The 22,718-nt window shown below is 48.3% G+C and overlaps 1 protein-coding gene across 1 annotated transcript in view; it reads left to right on the top strand.

Annotated features, from left to right (window-relative positions):
- Nucleotides 1–22,718, top strand: part of LOC140402952 (aquaporin-3-like) — a 51,470-nt gene that overhangs the window by 7,313 nt on the left and 21,439 nt on the right. The window contains exons 3-4 of the mRNA XM_072490599.1: nt 1,085–1,211; nt 20,978–21,115. Of these exons, the coding sequence (XP_072346700.1) occupies nt 1,085–1,211; nt 20,978–21,115 (265 nt within the window). The remainder of the gene's footprint in view (nt 1–1,084; nt 1,212–20,977; nt 21,116–22,718) is intronic.

Genomic DNA, 22,718 nt, shown 5'->3' with positions numbered 1-22,718 from the left:
CGGAGGGTCAGTACTGAGGGAGCGCCGCACTGTCAGAGGGTCAGTACCGAGGGAGCGCCGCACTGTGGGAGGGTCAGTACTGAGGGAGTGCCGCACTGTCAGAGGGTCAGTACTGAGGGAGTGCCACACTGTCAGAGGGTCAGTACTGAGGGAGCGCCGCACTGTGGGAGGGTCAGTACTGAGGGAGTGCCGCACTGTGGGAGGGTCAGTACTGAGGGAGCGCCGCACTGTGGGAGGGTCAGTACTGAGGGAGTGCCGCACTGTGGGAGGGTCAGTACTGAGGGAGCGCCGCACTGTCGGAGGGTCAGTACTGAGGGAGTGCCGCACTGTGGGAGGGTCAGTACTGAGGGAGTGCCGCACTGTCAGAGGGTCAGTACTGAGGGAGTGCCGCACTGTCAGAGGGTCAGTACTGAGGGAGTGCCGCACTGTCGGAGGGTCAGTACTGAGGGAGCGCCGCACTGTCTCCATCGTTTTCACTCCGCAGTGTTTGGGATCTTGCTCTACACGCAGGGCTGCTAGATTTCCACTTTAGAAGTTCTTCGCTGCCCATTCCTAATTGCCCCTCGGGAAGGTGGGTGGGCGAGCCGCCATCTTGAACCCGCCGCAGTCCCGTGTGGTGTAGGTGCACCCACCGTGCTGTTAGGGAGGGAGTTCCGGATTCTGACCCCGGCCACAGGGAAGGAACGGCCGATGTATTCCCGAGTCGGAATGGCGAGCGGCTCGGAGGGGGGAACTTGCAGGTGGGGGGCGTCCCCCGTGTGTCTGCTGCCCCCCCTCGTCCTTCTAGATGATAGAGGTGGCGGGTTGGGAAGGTGCTGTCGAAGGCGAGTGGCCGCGGTGCGTCTTGCAGACGGTGCACACGGCTGCCGCTGTGCGTCGGGGGGGGGGGGGGGGGGGGAGTGAATGCCGGTGATTAGCGTGTCGATCGAGCGGGGCTGCTTTGTCCTGGACTAAATGGGATGAAAAGAAGGATATTCGATGTTCGGACAGGTGAAAGATTCTCGAGAGGTGCGTGTCGATCCTTGCTGGAATCCTTTGTTTCGCTCAGCCCTGTTACCTTCCCCCCCAACCCTCTCCCCCCCAGCTGTTCGGGTGCGGGGCCGTGGCACAGATGGTGGTCAGCAACACTACCCGTGGGGAATTCCTCTCCGTCAACCTGGGCTTCGGACTGGGCGCCACGTTCGGTATCTACATCGCTGGTGGCATCTCAGGTCAGTCTCAGAAAGGCTGAGCAATATAATCGGAACTGACGGAGATTTACAGACTGGAATCTAATCAAGGGGTTCGGGGTGGTTTCTATACAGAATAACAGATACCCGGGAGTGAGTCACAGACTGGAAACTAATCGAGGGGTTCGGGGTGGTTTATACACAGAATAACAGATACCCGGGAGTGAGTTACAGACTGGACTCTAACCGAGGGGTTCGGGGTGGTTTATATATAGAATAACAGATACCCGGGAGTGAGTTACAGACTGGAATCTAATCGAGGGGTTCGGGGTGGTTTATATATAGAATAACAGATACCAGGGAGTGAGTTACAGACTGGAATCTAATCGAGGGGTTCGGGGAGGTTTATATATAGAATAACAGATACCCGGGAGTGAGTTACAGACTGGAATCTAATCGAGGGGTTCGGGGTGGTTTATATATAGAATAACAGATACCCGGGAGTGAGTTACTGACTGGAATCTAATCGAGGGGTTCGGGGTGGTTTATATATAGAATAACAGATACCCGGGAGGGGGTGACAGACTGGAATCTAATCGAGGGGTTCGGGGTGGTTTATATATAGAATAACAGATACCCGGGAGTGAGTTACAGATTGGAATCTAATCGAGGGGTTCGGGGTGGTTTATATGTAGAATAACAGATACCCGGGAGTGAGTTACAGACTGGAATCTAATCGAGGGGTTCGGGGTGGTTTATATATAGAATAACAGATACCCGGGAGTGAGTTACTGACTGGAATCTAATCAAGGGGTTCGGGGTGGTTTATATACAGTATAACAGATACCCGGGAGTGAGTTACAGACTGGAATCTAATCGAGGGGTTCGGGGTGGTTTATATATAGAATAACAGATACCCGGGAGTGAGTTACAGACTGGAATCTAATCGAGGGGTTCGGGGAGGTTTATATATAGAATAACAGATACCCGGGAGTGAGTTACAGACTGGAATCTAATCGAGGGGTTCGGGGTGGTTTATATATAGAATAACAGATACCCGGGAGTGAGTTACTGACTGGAATCTAATCGAGGGGTTCGGGGTGGTTTATATATAGAATAACAGATACCCGGGAGGGGGTGACAGACTGGAATCTAATCGAGGGGTTCGGGGTGGTTTATATATAGAATAACAGATACCCGGGAGTGAGTTACAGACTGGAATCTAATCGAGGGGTTCGGGGTGGTTTATATATAGAATAACAGATACCCGGGAGTGAGTTACTGACTGGAATCTAATCGAGGGGTTCGGGGTGGTTTATATATAGAATAACAGAGACCCGGGAGTGAGTTACAGACTGGAATCTAATCGAGGGGTTCGGGGTGGTTTAAATACAGAGTAACAGATACCCGGGAGTGAGTTACAGACTGGAATCTATTCGAGGTGTTCGGGGTGGTTTAAATACAGAATAACAGATACCCGGGAGTTAGTTACAGACTGGAATCTAATCGAGGGGTTTGGGGTGGTTTAAATGCAGAATAACAGATACCCGGGAGTGAGTTACAGACTGGAATCTAATCGAGGGGTTCGGGGTGGTTTATATATAGAATAACAGATACCCGGGAGTGAGTTACAGACTGGAATCTAATCGAGGGGTTCGGGGTGGCTTATATACAGAATAACAGATACCCGGGAGTGAGTTACAGACTGGAATCTAATCAAGGGGTTCAGGTGGTTTATATATAGAATAACAGATACCCGGGAGTGAGTTACAGACTGGAATCTAATCGAGGGGTTCAGGGTGGTTTATCTATAGAATAACAGATACCCGGGAGTGAGTTACAGACTGGAATCTAATCGAGGGGTTCGGGATGGTTTATATACAGAATAACAGATACCCGGGAGTGAGTTACAGACTGGAATCTAATTGAGGGGTTCGGTGTGGTTTATATATAGAATAACAGATACCCGGGAGTGAGTTACAGACTGGAATCTAATCGAGGGGTTCGGGGTGGTTTATATAAGAATAACAGATACCCGGGAGTGAGTTACAGACTGGAATCTGATCGAGGGGTTTGGGGTGGTTTATATATAGAATAACAGATACCCGGGAGTGAGTTACAGGCTGGAATCTATTCGAGGGGTTCAGGGTGGTTTATATATAGAATAACAGATACCCGGGAGTGAGTTACAGACTGGAATCTAATCGAGGGGTTCGGGATGTTTTATATATAGAATAACAGATACCCGGGAGTGAGTTACAGACTGGAATCTAATCGAGGGGTTCGGGGTGGTTTAAATACAGAATAACAGATACCCGGGAGTTAGTTACAGACTGGAATCTAATCGAGGGGTTCGGGGTGGTTTAAATGCAGAATAACAGATACCCGGGAGTGAGTTACAGACTGGAATCTAATCGAGGGGTTCAGGGTGGTTTATATATAGAATAACAGATACCCGGGAGTGAGTTACAGACTGGAATCTATTCGAGGGGTTCGGGGTGGTTTAAATACAGAATAACAGATACCCGGGAGTGAGTTACAGACTGGAATCTATTCGAGGGGTTCGGGGTGGTTTTAATACAGAATAACAGATACCTGGGAGTGAGTTACAGACTGGAATCTAATCGAGGGGATCCGGGTTGTTTAAATACAGAATAACAGATACCCGGGAGTGAGTTACAGACTGGAATCTATTCGAGGGGTTCGGGGTGGTTTATATCTCGAATAACAGATACCCAGGAGTGAGTTACAGACTGGAATCTAATCGAGGGGTTCAGGGTGGTTTATATATAGAATAACAGATACCCGGGAGTGAGTTACAGACTGGAATCTAATCGAGGGGTTCGGGATGGTTTATATACAGAATAACAGATACCTGGGAGTGAGTTACAGACTGGAATCTAATCGAGGGGTTCGGGGTGGTTTATATATAGAATAACAGATACCCGGGAGTGAGTTACAGACTGGAATCTAATCGAGGGGTTCAGAGTGGTTTATATCTAGAATAACAGATACCCGGGAGTGAGTTACAGACTGGAATCTAATCGAGGGGTTCAGGGTGGTTTATATATAGAATAACAGAGACCCGGGAGTGAGTTACAGACTGGAATCTAGTCGAGGGGTTCGGGGTGGTTTATATATAGAATAACAGAGACCCGGGAGTGAGTTACAGACTGGAATCTAATCGAGGGGTTCGGGGTGGTTTAAAAACAGAATAACAGATACACGGGAGGGAGTTACAGACTGGAATCTAATCGAGTTGTTCGGGGTGGTTTATATATAGAATAACAGAGACCCGGGAGTGAGTTACAGACTGGAATCTAATCGAGGGGTTCGGGGTGGTTTAAATACAGAATAACAGATACCCGGGAGTGAGTTACAGACTGGAGTCTAATCGAGGGGTTCGGGGTGGTTTAAATACAGAATAACAGATACCCGGGAGTGAGTTACAGACTGGAGTCTAATCGAGGGGTTCGGGGTGGTTTAAATACAGAATAACAGATACCCGGGAGTGAGTTACAGACTGGAATCTATTCGAGGGGTTCGGGGTGGTTTAAATACAGAATAACAGATACCCGGGAGTTAGTTACAGACTGGAATCTAATCGAGGGGTTCGGGGTGGTTTAAATGCAGAATAACAGATACCCGGGAGTGAGTTACAGACTGGAATCTAATTGAGGGGTTCAGGGTGGTTTATATATAGAATAACAGATACCCGGGAGTGAGTTACAGACTGGAATCTATTCGAGGGGTTCGGGGTGGTTTATATATAGAATAACAGATACCCGGGAGTGAGTTACAGACTGGAATCTATTCGAGGGGTTCGGGGTGGTTTAAATACAGAATAACAGATACCCGGGAGTGAGTTACAGACTGGAATCTATTTGAGGGGTTCGGGGTGGTTTATATATAGAATAACAGATACATAGAACATAGAACATAGAACAATACAGCGCAGTACAGGCCCTTCGGCCCACGATGTTGCACCGAAACAAAAGCCATCTAACCTACACTATACCATTATCATCCATATGTTTATCCAATAAACTTTTAAATGCCCTTAATGTTGGCGAGTTCACTACTGTAGCAGGTAGGGCATTCCACGGCCTCACTACTCTTTGCGTAAAGAACCTACCCCTGACCTCTGTCCTATATCTATTACCCCTCAGTTTAAGGCTATGTCCCCTCGTGCTAGCCATTTCCATCCGCGGGAGAAGGCTCTCACTGTCCACCCTATCTAACCCTCTGATCATTTTGTATGCCTCTATTAAGTCTCCTCTTAACCTTCTTCTCTCTAACGAAAACAACCTCAAGTCCATCAGCCTTTCCTCATAAGATTTTCCCTCCATACCAGGCAACATCCTGGTAAATCTCCTCTGCACCCGTTCCAAAGCCTCCACGTCCTTCCTATAATGCGGTGACCAGAACTGTACGCAATACTCCAAATGCGGCCGTACCAGAGTTCTGTACAGCTGCAACATGACCTCCTGACTCCGGAACTCAATCCCTCTACCAATAAAGGCCAACACTCCATAGGCCTTCTTCACCACCCTATCAACCTGGGTGGCAACTTTCAGGGATCTATGTACATGGACACCTAGATCCCTCTGCTCATCCACACTTTCAAGAACTTTTCCATTAGCCACATATTCCACATTCCTGTTTTTCCTTCCAAAGTGAATCACCTCACACTTCTCTACATTAAACTCCATTTGCCACCTCTCAGCCCAGCACTGCAGCTTATCTATATCCCTCTGTAACCTGCTACTTCCTTCCTCACTATCGACAACACCACCGACTTTAGTATCGTCTGCAAATTTACTCACCCACCCTTCTGCGCCTTCCTCTAGGTCATTGATAAAAATGACAAACAGCAACGGCCCCAGAACAGATCCTTGTGGTACTCCACTTGTGACAGAACTCCATTCTGAACATTTCCCATCAACCACCACCCTCTGTCTTCTTTCAGCTAGCCAATTTCTGATCCACATCTCTAAATCACCCTCAATCCCCAGCCTCCGTATTTTCTGCAATAGCCTACCGTGGGGAACCTTATCAAACGCTTTGCTGAAATCCATATACACCACATCAACTGATCTACCCTCGTCTACCTGTTCAGTCACCTTCTCAAAGAACCCGGGAGTGAGTTACAGACTGGAATCTAATCGAGGGGTTCGGGGTGGTTTAAATACAGAATAACAGATACCTGGGAGTGAGTTACAGACTGGAATCTAATCGAGGGGTTCAGGGTGGTTTATATATAGAATAACAGATACCCGGGAGTGAGTTACAGACTGGAATCTATTCGAGGGGTTCGGGGTGGTTTATATATAGAATAACAGATACCCGGGAGTGAGTTACAGACTGGAATCTAATCGAGGGGTTCGGGGTGGTTTATATATAGAATAACAGATACCCGGGAATGAGTTACAGACTGGAATCTAATCGAGGGGTTCGGGATGGTTTATATACAGAATAACAGATACCTGGGAGTGAGTTACAGACTGGAATCTAATCGAGGGGTTCGGGGTGGTTTATATACAGAATAACAGATACCCGGGAGTGAGTTACAGACTGGAATCTAATCGAGGGGTTCGGGGTGGTTTATATACAGAATAACAGATACCTGGGAGTGAGTTACAGACTGGAATCTAATCGAGGGGTTCGGGGTGGTTTATATACAGAATAACAGATACCCGGGAGTGAGTTACAGACTGGAATCTAATCGAGGGGTTCGGGATGGTTTATATACAGAATAACAGATACCTGGGAGTGAGTTACAGACTGGAATCTAATCGAGGGGTTCGGGGTGGTTTATATACAGAATAACAGATACCCAGGAGTGAGTTACAGACTGGAATCTAATCGAGGGGTTCGGGGTGGTTTATATATATAGAATAACAGATACCCGGGAGTGAGTTACAGACTGGAATCTATTCGAGGGGTTCGGGGTGGTTTAAATACAGAATAACAGATACCCGGGAGTGAGTTACAGACTGGAATCTAATCGAGGGGTTCAGAGTGGTTACTATATAGAATAACAGATACCCGGGAGTGAGTTACAGACTGGAATCTAATCGAGGGGTTCAGGGTGGTTTATATATAGAATAACAGATACCCGGGAGTGTGTTACAGACTGGAATCTAATCGAGGGGTTCAGGGTGGTTTATATACAGAATAACAGATACCCGGGAGTGAGTTACAGACTGGAATCTATTCGAGGGGTTCAGGGTGGTTTATATATAGAATAACAGATACCCGGGAGTGAGTTACAGGCTGGAATCTAATCGAGGGGTTCCGGGTGGTTTATATATAGAATAACAGATACCCGGGAGTGAGTTACAGACTGGAATCTAATCGAGGGGTCCGGGGTGGTTTAAATACAGAATAACAGATACCTGGGAGTGAGTTACAGACTGGAATCTAATCGAGGGGTTCGGGGTGGTTTAAATACAGAATAACAGATACCCGGGAGTGAGTTACAGACTGGAATCTAATCGAGGGGTTCAGGGTGGTTTATATATAGAATAACAGATACCCGGGAGTGAGTTACAGACTGGAATCTATTCGAGGGGTTCGGGGTGGTTTATATATAGAATAACAGATACCCGGGAGTGAGTTACAGACTGGAATCTAATCGAGGGGTTCGGGGTGGTTTATATGTAGAATAACAGATACCCGGGAATGAGTTACAGACTGGAATCTAATCGAGGGGTTCGGGATGGTTTATATACAGAATAACAGATACCTGGGAGTGAGTTACAGACTGGAATCTAATCGAGGGGTTCGGGGTGGTTTATATACAGAATAACAGATACCCGGGAGTGAGTTACAGACTGGAATCTAATCGAGGGGTTCAGGGTGGTTTATATATAGAATAACAGATACCCGGGAGTGAGTTACAGACTGGAATCTAATCGAGGGGTTCGGGGTGGTTTATATACAGAATAACAGATACCCGGGAGTGAGTTACAGACTGGAATCTAATCGAGGGGTTCAGGGTGGTTTATATATAGAATAACAGATACCCGGGTGTGAGTTACCGACTGGAATTTAATCGAGGAGTTTGGGATGGTTTATCTATAGAATAACAGATACCCGGGAGTGAGTTACAGACTGGAATCTATTCGAGGGGTTTGGGGTGGTTTATATATAGAATAACAGATACCCAGGAGTGAGTTCCAGACTGGAATCTAATCGAGGGTTCAGGGTGGTTTATATATAGAATAACAGATACCCGGGAGTGAGTTACAGACTGGAATCTAATCGAGGGGTTCGGGGTGGTTTATATATAGAATAACAGATACCCGGGAGTGAGTTACAGACTGGAATCTAATCGAGGGTTTCAGGGTGGTTTATATATAGAATAACAGGTACCCGGGAGTGAGTTACAGACTGGAATCTAATCGAGGGGTTCGGGATGGTTTATATGTAGAATAACAGATACCCGGGAGTGAGTTACAGACTGGAATCTAATCGAGGGGTTCAGGGTGGTTTATATAAAGAATAACAGGTACCCGGGAGTGAGTTACAGACTGGAATCTAATCGAGGGGTTCGGGATGGTTTATATGTAGAATAACAGATACCCGGGAGTGAGTTACAGACTGGAATCTAATCGAGGGGTTCGTGGTGGTTTATATAAAGAATAACAGGTACCCGGGAGTGAGTTACAGACTGGAATCTAATCGAGGGGTTCGGGATGGTTTATATGTAGAATAACAGATACCCGGGAGTGAGTTACAGACTGAATTCTAATCGAGGGGTTCGGGGTGGTTTATATATAGAATAACAGATACCCGGGAGTGAGTTACAGGCTGGAATCTAATCGAGGGGTTTGGGGTGGTTTATATATAGAATAACAGGTACCCGGGAGTGAGTTACAGACTGGAATCTAATCGAGGAGTTCGGGGTGGTTTATATATAGAATAACAGATACCCGGGAGTGAGTTACAGACTGGAATCTAATCGAGGGGTTCGGGATGGTTTATATATAGAATAACAGATACCTGGGAGTGAGTTACAGACTGGAATCTAATCGAGGGGTTCGGGGTGGTTTATATATAGAATAGCAGATACCCGGGAGTGAGTTACTGACTGGAATCTAATCGAGGGGTTCAGGGTGGTTTATATATAGAATAACAGATACCCGGGAGTGAGTTACAGACTGGAATCTAATCGAGGGGTTCAGGGTGGTTTATATATAGAATAACAGATACCCGGGAGTGAGTTACAGACTGGAATCTAATCGAGGTGATCGGGGTGGTTTATATATAGAATAACAGATACCCGGGAGTGAGTTACAGACTGGAATCGAATCGAGGGGTTCTGGGTGGTTTATATATAGAATAACAGATACCCGGGAGTGAGTTACAGACTGGAATCTAATCGAGGGGTTCGGGGTGGTTTATATATAGAATAACAGATACCCGGGAGTGAGTTACAGACTGGAATCTAATCGAGGGGTTCAGGGTGGTTTATATATAGAATAACAGATACCTGGGAGTGAGTTACAGACTGGAATCTAATCGAGGGGTTTGGGGTGGTTTATATATAGAATAACAGGTACCCGGGAGTGAGTTACAGACTGGAATCTAATCGAGGGGTTCAGGGTGGTTTATATATAGAATAACAGATACCCGGGAGTGAGTTACAGACTGGAATCTAATCGAGGGGTTCGGGGTGGTTTATATATAGAATAACAGATACCTGGGAGTGAGTTACAGACTGGAATCTAATCGAGGGGTTCGGGGTGGTTTATATCTAGAATAACAGATACCCGGGAGTGAGTTACAGACTGGAATCTAATCGAGGGGTTCGGAGTGGTTTATATATAGAATAACAGATACCCGGGAGTGAGTTACAGACTGGAATCTAATTGAGGGGCTTGGGGTGGTTTATATATAGAATAACAGATACCCGGGAGTGAGTTACAGACTGGAATCTAATCAAGGGGTTCGGGGTGGTTTATATATAGAAAAGCAGATTCCCGGGAGTGAGTTACAGACTGTAATCTAATCGAGGGGTTGGGGTGGTTTATATATAGAATAACGGATACCCGGGAGTGAGTTACAGACTGGAATCTAATCGAGGGGTTCGGGGTGGTTTATATATAGAATAACAGAGACCCGGGAGTGAGTTACAGACTCGAATCTAATCGAGGGGTTGGGGTGGTTTATATATAGAATAACGGATACCCGGGAGTGAGTTACAGACTGGAATCTAATCGAGGGGTTGGGGTGGTTTATATATAGAATAACGGATACCCGGGAGTGAGTTACAGACTGGAATCTAATCGAGGGGTTCGGGGTGGTTTATATACAGAATAACAGATACCCGGGAGTGAGTTACAGACTGGAATCTAATCGAGGGGTTCGGGGTGGTTTATATACAGAATAACAGATACCCGGGAGTGAGTTACAGACTGGAATCTCCATAACTCTGAAACCTCCTCCCTATCTCTGTAACCTCCTCCAGCCCCTACACCTCCTCTCTATCTGTCTCTCTCTCTCTGTCTCTCTCACCGTCTCCCTCTCTCTATCTCTGTCTGTCTCTCCCTCTGTTTCTCTCTCTCTCTCTGTCTCTGTCTCTCTCTCTCGCGCTCTGTCTTTCTCTCTCTGTCTCCCTCTCTGTCTCTCTCTCCCTCTCTCTCTCTCTCTCTCTGCCTCTCCCTCTATCTCTATCTCCCCATCTCCCTCTCTCTGTCTTTCCCTCTGTCTGTCGCTGTCTCGCTGTTTCCGGCTCTCTCTCTCCTCCTATGAGACGCTCCTCATTACTGACCTCTTTGACTAGAGCTTTCATCATCTTACCCTCATACCTCTTTCTGTGGCTCGGGGCAAAATACAGTTTAATTTACCTTGTGATTAATGTATGAATGAATTTCCGATATATTATATTAAATCTATTCGGTGCATTCAGGGTTAAAAGCTTGTGTTTGTGTGTGTGACTGCTGTGGGCATGTATTGAAAGAATCTGGTTTGAAAGGTTTTGGGAACCAGGGGTGTAATGAAGGCATCATAAAAGCTTCGGCTAATGGGAGGAGCTGTGAGACTAGGCATTTTGCAGAAACAACATTTTTTTTGGACTTTTTGATTAGGATGTGTCACCTTCAACCTATGCCCTCTACTTCTAGACACCTCTACCTGTCATGTGAGAGTACCTTTAAGAAATGGGTGTTTATAAATGGGTGTGTATATAAATATCTGTAGTGAGAGTACCTTTAAGAAATGGGTGTTTACTACCGCATTGATGTCAGAGTGTGGGTGGAGCTTGGCTGTCTGTCAGCTTCTTACTTTCGTTTTAGGCTGTTTGCTGCATGGTGTGTTTTTAGTTTTGTTTTTCAGTGTTGGAGCTGAAGCCAGACCAGGCAGGCGTACTGCTGTTCCCTCTGCCATCAAAAGACTATCTCTTGATCATTTGGTGAATTCAGAATTATAAATGTTCTCAGTCGTGACTTTAACCTGATGTGCTTCTGATAAAGGTTTTGTTTTAAAGTCGTGTGGATGTTAAAAAGGAAAGCTTAAAGGTTTACTTAGTGTTGTAGTCTTTGGGGGTTGTATCTGAATTAATGGTTGCTATGATGTTCACTGTATGTTTTAAAAAAGTTAACTAGAGTTCATAGAATAAACATTGTTTTGCTTCAAGAAATACTTTTCCATTTCTGCTGTCCCATACCTGGAGAGTGGGCCGTGTGCTCCCCAGACCACAATCTAGTAAACGCTGTGGGTCAGGGGAACTCCATGATACACTTTGGGGTTCTCTAAACCCTGGCCCATGACAACCTTTGGGAAAAGATGTCGACTATCTACCTTATCTGTGCCCCTCATTATTTTATAGACCTCTATAAGATCACCCCTAACCCTCCCACGCTCCAGGGAAAAAAGTCCCAGCCTATTCAGCCTCTCCTTATAACTCAGTCCATCAAGTCCTGGTAGCAGCCTCGTAAATCTCTTCTGCCCTCTTTCTAGTTTAACAATATCCTTTGTGTAATAGGATGACCAGAACTGAACATCGTACTCCATGTGTGGTCTTACCAATGTCTTGTACAACGTCAATAAGACATCCTGATTGATTTGATTTATTGTCACCCGTACCGAAGTACAGTGAAAAGTATTTCTCTGCAGCCGAGGGAACGTACACAGTACGTACACAGTAGACAAAAAGAATAATCGACAGAGAGCATTGACAAATGGTACATCGACAAACAGTGATTAGTTACAGTGCGGAACAAGGGGCCAATCAAAGCAAATACATGAGCAAGAGCAGCATAGGGCGTCGTGAATAGTGTTCTTACAGGGAACAGATCAGTCCGAGGGGGAGTCGTTGAGGAGTCTGGTAGCTGTGGGGAAGAAGCTGTTCCTGTGTCTGGATGTGCGGGTCTTCAGACTCCTGTACCTTCTGCCTGATGGAAGGGTCTGGAAGAAGGCAATGCCTGGGTGGGAGGGGTCTCTGACAATGCCGCCTGCCTGCCTGAGGCAGCGGGAGGTGTAGACAGAATCGATGTGGGGGTGGCGAGCTTGTGTGATGCGCTGGGCTGAGTTGACCACTCTCTGCAGTTTCTTGCGATCTTGGGCCGAGCAGTTGCCATACCAGCTGTGACGCAGCCCGATAGGATGCTCTCTATCGCACATCTGGAGAAGTTTGAGAGAGTCGATGCAGACACGCCGAATTTCTTTAGCTTCCGTAGGAAGTCGAGATGTTGTTGGGGTTTCTTGACTGTTGCATCAAAGTGAGTGGACCAGGACAGACTGTTGGTGATGGTGACCCCCAGGAACGTAAAGCTATCGACCATCTCCACTTCAGAGCCATTGATGTGGGGGGGGGGGGGGGGGTGTCGTGCTGCGCTTCCTGAAGTTGATGATCAGTTCCTTAGTCTTTCCGACATTTAGAGAGAGGTTGTTTTCGGTACACCATGCAACCCAGTGATCTATCTCCCTCCTGTAGTCTGATTTGTCATTGTTTGAGATACGACCCACCACAATCGTATCTTTAATAATCTTTATTGTCACAAGTAGGCTTACATTAACACGGCAATGAAGTTATTGTGGAAAGCCCCTAGTCGCCACATTCCGGCGTCTTGTCAGGTACACAGTCATCTGCAAACGTATAGGTTAATTGAGTTAAATCTTGCCACACAGTCATATGTGTATAGGGAGTACATCCAGCAGAGGGCAGTAGAGCGGAGCTACTGATTGGCTGTTGCGGGGAAATTTTCATACGTGCATTGTGGTCACCGTAACTTGAAGGTGTGTCTGCGCAAGAGACCCTAGCTGTTCAAGTGAAGGCAAGCATCCAGCAGAGGGCAGTAGAGCGGAGATGCTGATTGGCTGTTGCGGGGGAAATTTGCATACGTGCATTGTGGTCACCGTAACTTGAAGGTGTACCTGTGTCTTTCCAATGTTTAGAGAGGGGTTGTTTTCGGTGCACCATGCAAGCAAGTGGTCTATCTCCCTCCTGTAGTCTGATTCGTTGTTGTTTGAGATGCGGCCCCCCACAGTCGTATGATCCGCAAACTATCCAAATCCTGTATTCAATATTCTGACCAATCAAACATCGCATGCTGAATGCCTTCTTCACCACCCTGTCCACCTGCGACTCCACCTTCAAGGAGCTATGAACCTGTACCCCTCGATCTCTTTGTTCTGTAACTCTCCCCAACTCCCTACCATTAACTGAGTAGGTCCTGCCCTGATTTGATCGACCAAAATGCATCACCTCGCATTTATCCAAATTAAACTCCATCTGCCATTCATTGGCCCACTGGCCTAATTGGTCAAGATCCTGTTGCAATCTCATATAACCTTCTTCACTATCCACCATGCCACCAATCTTGGTGTCATCAGCAAACTTACTAACCATGCCTCCTACATTCTCATCCAAATCATTTATATACATCACAGATAACAGTGGACCCAGCCCCGATCCCTGAGGCACACCGCTGGTCACAGGCCTCCAGTTTGAAAAACAACCCTCCACACTCTTTGACTTTGGTCGCCAAGCTAATTTTGTATCCAATTGGCTACCTCGCCCTGGATTCCATGAGATTTAATCTTTTGCAATAACCTACCATGCGGTACCTTGTCAAAGGCCTTGCTAAAGTCCATGTAGACAACGTCGACTGCACTGCTCTCATCTACCTTCTTGGCTACCCCTTCAAAAAACTCAATCAAATTGGTGAGACGTGACTTTCCCCTTACAAAGCCAGGCTGACTTACCCACTACAGAAGTAAGGCTCATCAGTCGGTAGTTCCCGGGATTCTCAAGCATCTTCTCTCACTGTAGTTCAGTTAATGATATGTAAGTAGACAGATTAGCAGTTTTGACCCAGGCAGCTCAAAATTGTGTGTCTGGAAGGGGAGCTGAAACAAACAGGTGATCTATCTCTGAAGATGTTTCTGCCTGGTTCTGCCAGGATTCAGGCCTTTTCTTTAAAACAATCCCAAAGAATATCTCTGTGAAGCAAGATGCCTGGGTCTGCTAACTGTATTTGAAAGTGGAACGGACTTTTGGGTTCTTGATAAGAGCTCCAACGGCAATTTTAAACGGCCAAAATCACTGTGCGGTGAAGTAGAAGGGAATCCCCCCGGACGCTGATGGACAAAGGAGAGGATAGCGGCAGGATTGCAGTGGGTCCTTCGGAGCAGCGGCAAGGAAGGTAAGCTCGAAGCAAGATGGCGTCGGAAGGTGGCCGTTCGATATGGGGCCCGGAGCAACAAGAGTTCCTGCGGGGCTGTGTGGAAGAGCTGAAGAAGGAGGTGTTGGCCCCGATGCTACAGGCGATTGAAGGGCTAAAGGAGGAGCAGAGGACCCAGGAGCTGGAGCTTCGGGTCGTGAAGGCAAAGGCTGCTGAAAATGAAGATGAAATTCAGGGCCTGGTGGTGAAGACAGAGACGCACGAGGCGCAGCACAAGAGGTGTGTGGAGAGGTTGGAAGCCCTGGAGAATAATTCGAGGAGGAAGAATCTAAGAGTCTTGGGTCTTCCCGAAGGCGCAGAGGGGACGGACGTCGGGGCATATGTGAGCACGATGCTTCACACGCTAATGGGATCGGAGGCCCCGACGGGCCCTTTGGAGGTGGAGGGAGCTTATCGAGTTATGGCGCGAAGACCGAGGGCTGGAGAAATACCTCGAGCTATAGTGGTGAGGTTTCTCCGCTACAATGACAGAGAGACGGTCCTCAGATGGGCGAAGAAAACTCGGAGCTGTAGGTGGGAGAACGCGGTGATCCGCGTGTACCAGGATTGGAGTGCGGAGGTGGCGAGAAGGAGGGCAAGTTTCAATCGGGCCAAGGCGGTGCTTCACAAAAAGAAGGTGAAATTTTGGAATGCTGCAACCGGCGAGACTGTGGGTCACACACCAAGGGAAGCACCACTACTTTGAGACGGCGGAAGAGGCGCGGACATTCATTGTGGACGAGAAGCTGGAGTAGTCTGGCGAGAGAAAGAGCTTCTGGGGCAAAGTGGTGGGGTGACTATGTGGGACGAGGAAGGGGGGGGGGGATGATTTTGCAATTGTTAACTCTTTAATCCTGTAAATTTTCTCTCTTCCCCTCGTTTGGGGGGGGGGGAGTATGAGGAACTGTGGGCGCCGGTGGGTAGGAAACGCGGGCTTTGTTCCCGCGCTATGGTAATTAAGGCGGGAACAGGGACGCAGGAAGGAGGGGGCCTCGCACAGTGAGAGGCCGAGGGCAAACGGGGAAGCCGAGGTCAGCCAGAGTTCGCTGACTTCTGGGAGCAACATGGGGGGTGTAATTACGCTAGAGGGGGATCTAGCGGAGGGGGGGGAGGGGGGGGTTAACTGGGTTGCTGCTGCTAAGGGGAAGGGGGAGCTGTTATGGGGCGGGGTGGTCGAGGCGGGAGGGTGCCGTCGGGGGGATACACGGGTACGTGGGAACCGGGTGAGCAGCTGGGTTAAAAAAGGGGATGGCTAGTCGACAAGGGGGGGAGGGGGTAAAGAGCCCCCCAACCCGGTTGATCACGTGGAACGTGAGAGGGCTGAACGGGCCGATTAAAAGGGCACGGGTACTCGCACACCTAAAGAAATTAAAGGCAGATGTGGTTATGTTGCAGGAGACGCATCTGAAACTGATAGACCAGGTCAGACTACGTAAAGGATGGGTGGGGCAGGTGTTTCATTCGGGTTTAGATGCGAAGAATAGGGGGGTGGCTATACTAGTGGGGAAGCGGGTACTGTTTGAGGGAAAGACCATAGTGGCGGACAGTGGGGGTAGATATGTGATGGTGAGTGGCAGACTGCAAGGGGAGGCGGTGGTTCTGGTGAACGTATATGCCCTGAACTGGGATGATGCAAACTTCATGAGGCGCATGTTGGGGCGTATCCCAGACCTGGAGGCAGGAAAGTTGGTAATGGGGGGAGATTTCAATACAGTACTTGATCCAGGGCTGGACCGGTCGAGGTCCAGGACCGGGAGGAGGCCGGCAGCGGCCAAGGTGCTTAAGGACTTCATGGAGCAGATGGGAGGAGTAGACCCTTGGAGATTTAGTAGGCCTAGGAGTAAGGAGTTCTCATTCTTCTCCCATGTTCACAAGGTATATTCACGGATAGACTTTTTTGTCCTGGGAAGGGCACTGATTCCGAAGGTGACAGGGACGGAGTATACGGCCATAGCCATCTCGGACCATGCTCCACACTGGGTAGATCTGGAGGTAGGAGAGGAAAAAGAACAGCACCCACTCTGGAGAATGGATATGGGCTTATTGGCGGATGAGGGGGTATGTCTAAGGGTGAGGGGATGTATCGAAAGGTACTTGGAGCTTAATGACAACGGAGAGGTTCAGGTGGGAGTGGTCTGGGAGGCGTTGAAGGCGGTGGTCAGAGGGGAACTGATATCCATAAGGGCACATAAAGGGAAGCAAGAGAGTAAAGAAAGGGAGCGATTGCTGAGAGAACTTCTGAGGGTGGACAGGCAATATGCAGAGGCACCGGAGGAGGGACTGTACAGGGAAAGACAAAGGCTGCATGTGGAATTTGACCTGCTGACCACAGGTAAGGCAGAGGCACAGTGGAGGAGGGCACAGGGTGTACAGTATGAGTATGGAGAGAAGGCGAGTCGGCTACTGGCCCAACAATTGAGGAAGAGGGGAGCGGCGAGGGAGATAGGTGGGGTGAGGGATGAGGAGGGAGAGATGGAACGGGGAGCGGAGAGAGTGAATGGGGTGTTTAAGACATTCTATGAGAGGTTGTATAAGGCTCAGCCCCCGGAAGGGAAGGAGGGAATGATGCATTTCCTGGATCAGCTGGAATTCCCGAAGGTGGAGGAGCAGGAGAGGGCGGGACTGGGAGCACGGATTGAGGTGGAGGAGGTGGTAAAGGGGATTGGGAGCATGCAGGCGGGGAAGGCCCCGGGACCGGATGGGTTCCCGGTGGAATTTTATAGGAAATATATAGACCTACTGGTCCCGCTTTTGACGAGAACCTTTAATGAGGCCAGGGAAAGGGGGAAGTTGCCCCCGACTATGTCGGAGGCGACAATATCGTTACTTTTGAAGAAGGATAAAGTGTGGGTCCTACAGGCCCATTTCCCTTTTGAATGTAGATGCTAAGCTCCTGGCCAAGGTAATGGCGACGAGGATAGAGGACTGTGTCCCGGGGGTGGTCCATGGGGATCAAACTGGGTTCGTTAAGGGGAGACAGCTGAACACGAACATACGGAGGCTGCTAGGGGTGATGATGATGCCCCCACCAGAGGGGGGGGGCGGAGATAGTGGTGGCGATGGATGCCGAGAAAGCATTTGACAGGGTCGAGTGGGACTACCTGTGGGAAGTGTTGAGGAGATTTGGTTTCGGTGAAGGGTTTATTGGATGAGTACAGCTGCTATATAGGGCCCCGGTGGCAAGTGTGGTCACGAACAGGCAGAGGTCTGACTACTTCCGTCTTTATAGAGGGACGAGGCAGGGGTGTCCCCTGTCTCCGTTACTGTTTGCATTGGTAATTGAGCCCCTGGCCATAGCACTGAGGGGCTCCAGGAAGTGGAGGGGAGTACTCAGGGGAGGAGAAGAACACCGGGTATCCTTGTATGCCGATGATTTATTGCTGTATGTTGTGGACCCGGTGGAGGGGATGCCTGAGATAATGCAGACGCTCGGGGAGTTTGGGGAATTTTTGGGGTACAAATTGAACATGGGGAAGAGTGAGTTGTTTGTGGTACATCTGGGGGAGCAGAGCAGGGGAATAGATGACTTACCGCTGAGGAAGGTAACAAGAGATTTCCGGTACTTGGGGATCCAGATAGCCAGGAGTTGGGGAACCTTACATACGCTTAATTTAACACGATTGGTGGAACAGATGGAGGAGGATTTTAAGAGATGGGACATGGTGCCCCTGTCACTGGTGGGTAGAGTGCAGGCGGTTAAAATGGTAGTCCTCCCGAGATTCCTTTTTGTGTTTCAGTGCCTCCCGGTGATGGTCACGAAGGCTTTTTTCAAGAAGATCGAGAAAAGCGTCATGAGTTTTGTGTGGGCTGGGAAGACCCCGAGAGTGAGGAGGGGGTTCTTGCAGCGTAGCAGGGATAGGGGGGGGGGGCTGGCACTACCGAGCCTAAGTGAGTACTATTGGGCCGCCAATATCTCAATGGTGTGTAAGTGGATGGGAGAAGGGGAGGGAGCGGCGTGGAAGAGACTGGAAATGGCGTCCTGCAAAGGAACCAGCCTACAAGCACTGGTGACGGCGCCGTTGCCGTTCTCCCCAAAGAAATACACCACAAGTCCAGTGGTGGTGGCAACACTGAAAATTTGGGGGCAGTGGAGACGGCGTAGGGGAAGGACGGGAGCCTCGGTGCGGTCCCCGATAAGAAATAATCATAGGTTTGTCCCAGGGAGAATAGATGGGGGATTTGGAGCATGGCAGAGAGCTGGGATTGTGCAACTGAGGGATCTGTTCCTAGACAGGACGTTTGCGAGTCTGGGAGCGCTGACGGAAAAATATGGGTTGCCCCAAGGGAATGAATTTCGGTATATGCAACTGAGGGCTTTTGCGAGGCAACAGGTGAGGGAATTCCCGCAGCTCCCGACGCAGGAGGTTCAGGATAGAGTGATCTCAGAGACATGGGTGGGGGATGGTAGGGTGTCGGATATATATAGGGAAATGAGGGACGAGGGGGAGATCATGGTGGATGAGCTGAAGGGAAAATGGGACGAAGAGCTGGGGGAGGAGATTGAGGAGGGGCTGTGGGCAGATGTCCTACGTAGGGTAAACTCTTCGTCCTCGTGCGCCAGGCTCAGCCTGATACAATTCAAGGTCTTACACAGGGCACATATGACCGGAGCAAGGCTCAGTAAATTTTTCGGGGTAGAGGATAGGTGCGGGAGATGCTCGAGAAGCCCAGCGAATCACACCCACATGTTTTGGTCATGCTCGGCACTGCAGGGGTTCTGGGTGGGGGTGGCGAAGGTGCTTTCGAAGGTGGTGGGGGTCCGGGTCGAGCCAGGCTGGGGGCTGGCTATATTCGGGGTTGCAGAAGAGCCGGGAGTGCAGGAGGCGAGAGAGGCTGATGTTTTGGCCTTTGCGTCCCTAGTAGCCCGGCGAAGGATATTGTTAATGTGGAAGGAAGCTAAACCCCCGGGCGTGGAGACCTGGATAAACGACATGGCAGGGTTTATAAAACTGGAAGGGATAAAGTTCGCACTAAGGGGTTCGGCTCAGGGGTTCACCAGGCGGTGGCGACCGTTCATTGACTACCTCGCAGAACGATAAAGGAAATGGGAAGGTAACAGCAGCAACCCGGGGGGGGGGGGGGCTCAGGTGGGTCCTCAGGGGTGTTTTTGTAAAGATATTGGTACTTGGTTATGTATATTGAATTGCTGATTTTATTATTTGGGAGAGCTATTATTTTTGTTATGGCAATTGCCATTTAGTTTATATATTATTTATTTATTTGTTAAAATACGGTCACGGTTATTTATATTGTTTTGCTGTTGTAAAAAAGGGAAAAACCTTTGTCCTGTTTTGTTTGGCCGAAAAAGTTGAATAAAATATATTTTTAAAGAAAAAAGTGGATTGAGAGCGGATGTGTTTCTTTGTTTCAGTGGGAATAAAGATAGCACTTAAGGGTTTAAGTGTCACTGTATTGTTTCAGGGGGTTTTGTAAGCTATTTTCTGGTGTGCTGTTAAAGATTTTGGGCGGGATTCTCCGCGAACCAGCGGGACGGCCCACTCGGGCGCCGAGACGTGGCGTGGATCAGCCGCCCAGATGGTGCGGAATCCTCCGCACCTTCAGGGGCTAGGCCGGCGCCGGAGTGATTGGCGCCGCGCCAACCGGTGCCGAAGGGCCTACGCCGTCATCCCGAGTGGGCCGAGTGGCCACCTGTTTTCGGCTGGTCCCGCCGGCGTAAATCACAACAGGTCCTTACCGGCGGGACCAGCCGAAAACAGGTGGCCACTCGGCCCATCGCGGGCCGGAAAATCGCCGTGGGGGGGGGGGGGGGGGGGGGGGCGGGCACTGCCAACGGCCCCCGACCGGCGCGATTCCTGCCCCCACCAAATCCCCGGCACTGGAGAATTCGGGAGCCGGCGGGGGCGGGATTCACGCCCTCTAATCCTGTGCTAGTAACAAAGATTGTTTTAATATACCATATCCCTATTTTGTGTGAATTCACTCCCGGGGCGAGGAATCCTTTCCGCACACTCTTACAAAATTAAAATAAAATATTGGGGTTCCTGTCCAGTATCTTAGTCGCTGCTGGGGGCTCGTCCGGGATTCTAATACTCTCCAGTCAAGCCACTTGTGTTTTGTTTGCTGTGTGCAAGGTGCTGTTTGAATACAAGGTGTTGTAACCTGGCCAATTACTTGCAGGTGGCCACCTCAACCCAGCTGTCTCCTTTAGTTTGTGTTTACTGGGACGGTTCCAGTGGAAGAAACTCCCGTTTTACATGTTCTTCCAGACGCTCGGAGGCTTCGTCGGTGCTGCCATTGTGTACGGAGTCCACCACGGTTCGTATTCCCCCTTATCGCCAATCAACGTTCCGTACCTTTCCCCGCGGCGAGCCCAATGATCGCCGTGTTCCCATTCCTAAATATAAGGCAGTAAGGGGAAAGTGTAAGGCAGAGAAGCCATAGTCAAAAATCAAAAAAGGGCGACAGTACAAGATACAGTGACTGAGGGGAGCTCAGTGAATAGGCCCAGTAATACTAAAAGGAATAAAACGGGAAGTAAGAACATTAATGGTAAGCGACGCGGCAGGTTGTTACATGAAGATATGGGTTCAACGACAAGGAAAATTAGAAGAGTTAAGAGGAAAATTAACTCAAGAGAGGTTACTGATCGAGGTGTTAAGATTCAAAACAGAGGTATAAAAGCCAACATAAGTGTACTTTACCTGAATGCTCGTAGTATTCGGAATAAGGTAAATGAGTTGATGGCGCAAATCATCGTGAATGACTATGATTTAGTGGCCATTACTGAAACATGGTTAAAGGATGGTCACGACTGGGAGTTAAATATCCGAGGGTATCAAACTATTCGGAAGGACAGAGTGGATGGTAAGGGAGGTGGTGTAGCTCTGTTATTTAAGATGACATCCGGGCAACAGTAAGGGATGACATCGGTGCTATGGAGGATAAGGTTGAATCCATTTGGGTAGAAATCAGGAATAGTAAGGCAAAAAAGTCACTGGTAGGAGTAGTCTATAGGCCACCAAATAGTAACATTATGGTGGGGCAGACAATAAACAAAGAAATAACTGATGCATGTAGAAATGGTGCAGCAGTTATCATGGGGGATTTTAATCTACATGTCGATTGGTTTAACCAGGTCGGTCAAGGCAGCCTTGAGGAGGAGTTTATAGAATGTATCCGCGATAGTTTCCTAGAACAGTATGTAATGGAACCTACAAGGGAACAAGCGGTCCTAGATCTGGTCCTGTGTAATGAGACAGGACTGATTCATGATTTCATAATTAGGGATCCTCTCGGAAGGAGCGATCACAAAATGGTGGAATTTAAAATACAGATGAAGGTAAAATCAAACACTAGTGTTTTGTGCTTAAACAAAGGAGATTACAATGGGATGAGAGAAGAACTAGCTAAGGTAGACTGGGAGCAAAGACTTTATGGTGAAACAGTTGAGGAACAGTGGAGAACCTTCCAAGCGATTTTTCACAGTGCTCAGCAAAGGTTTATACCAACAAAAAGGAAGGATGGTAGAAAGAGGGAAAATTGACCGTGGATATCTAAGGAAATAAGGGAGAGTATCAAATTCAAGGAAAAAGCATACAAAGTGGCAAAAATTAGTGGGAGACTAGAGGACTGGGAAATCTTTAGGGGGCAACAGAAAGCTACTAAAAAAGCTATAAAGAAGAGTAAAATAGATTATGAGAGTAAACGTGCTCAGAATATAAAAACAGATAGGAAAGGTTTCTACAAATATATAAAACAAAAAAGAGTGGCTAAGGTAAATATTGGTCCTTTAGAGGATGAGAAGGGAGATTTAATAATGGGAGATGAGGAAATAGTTGAGGAACTGAACAGGTTTTTTGGGTCGGTCTTCACAGTGGAAGACACAAATAACATGCCAGTGACTGATGGAAATGGGGCT

Source organism: Scyliorhinus torazame, chromosome 26 (assembly GCF_047496885.1).
Source record: "Scyliorhinus torazame isolate Kashiwa2021f chromosome 26, sScyTor2.1, whole genome shotgun sequence".
Taxonomy (NCBI): domain Eukaryota; kingdom Metazoa; phylum Chordata; class Chondrichthyes; order Carcharhiniformes; family Scyliorhinidae; genus Scyliorhinus; species Scyliorhinus torazame.
Note: the sequence above shows the minus strand (reverse complement) of the source record. Positions and strands in the feature narration are given on the sequence as shown.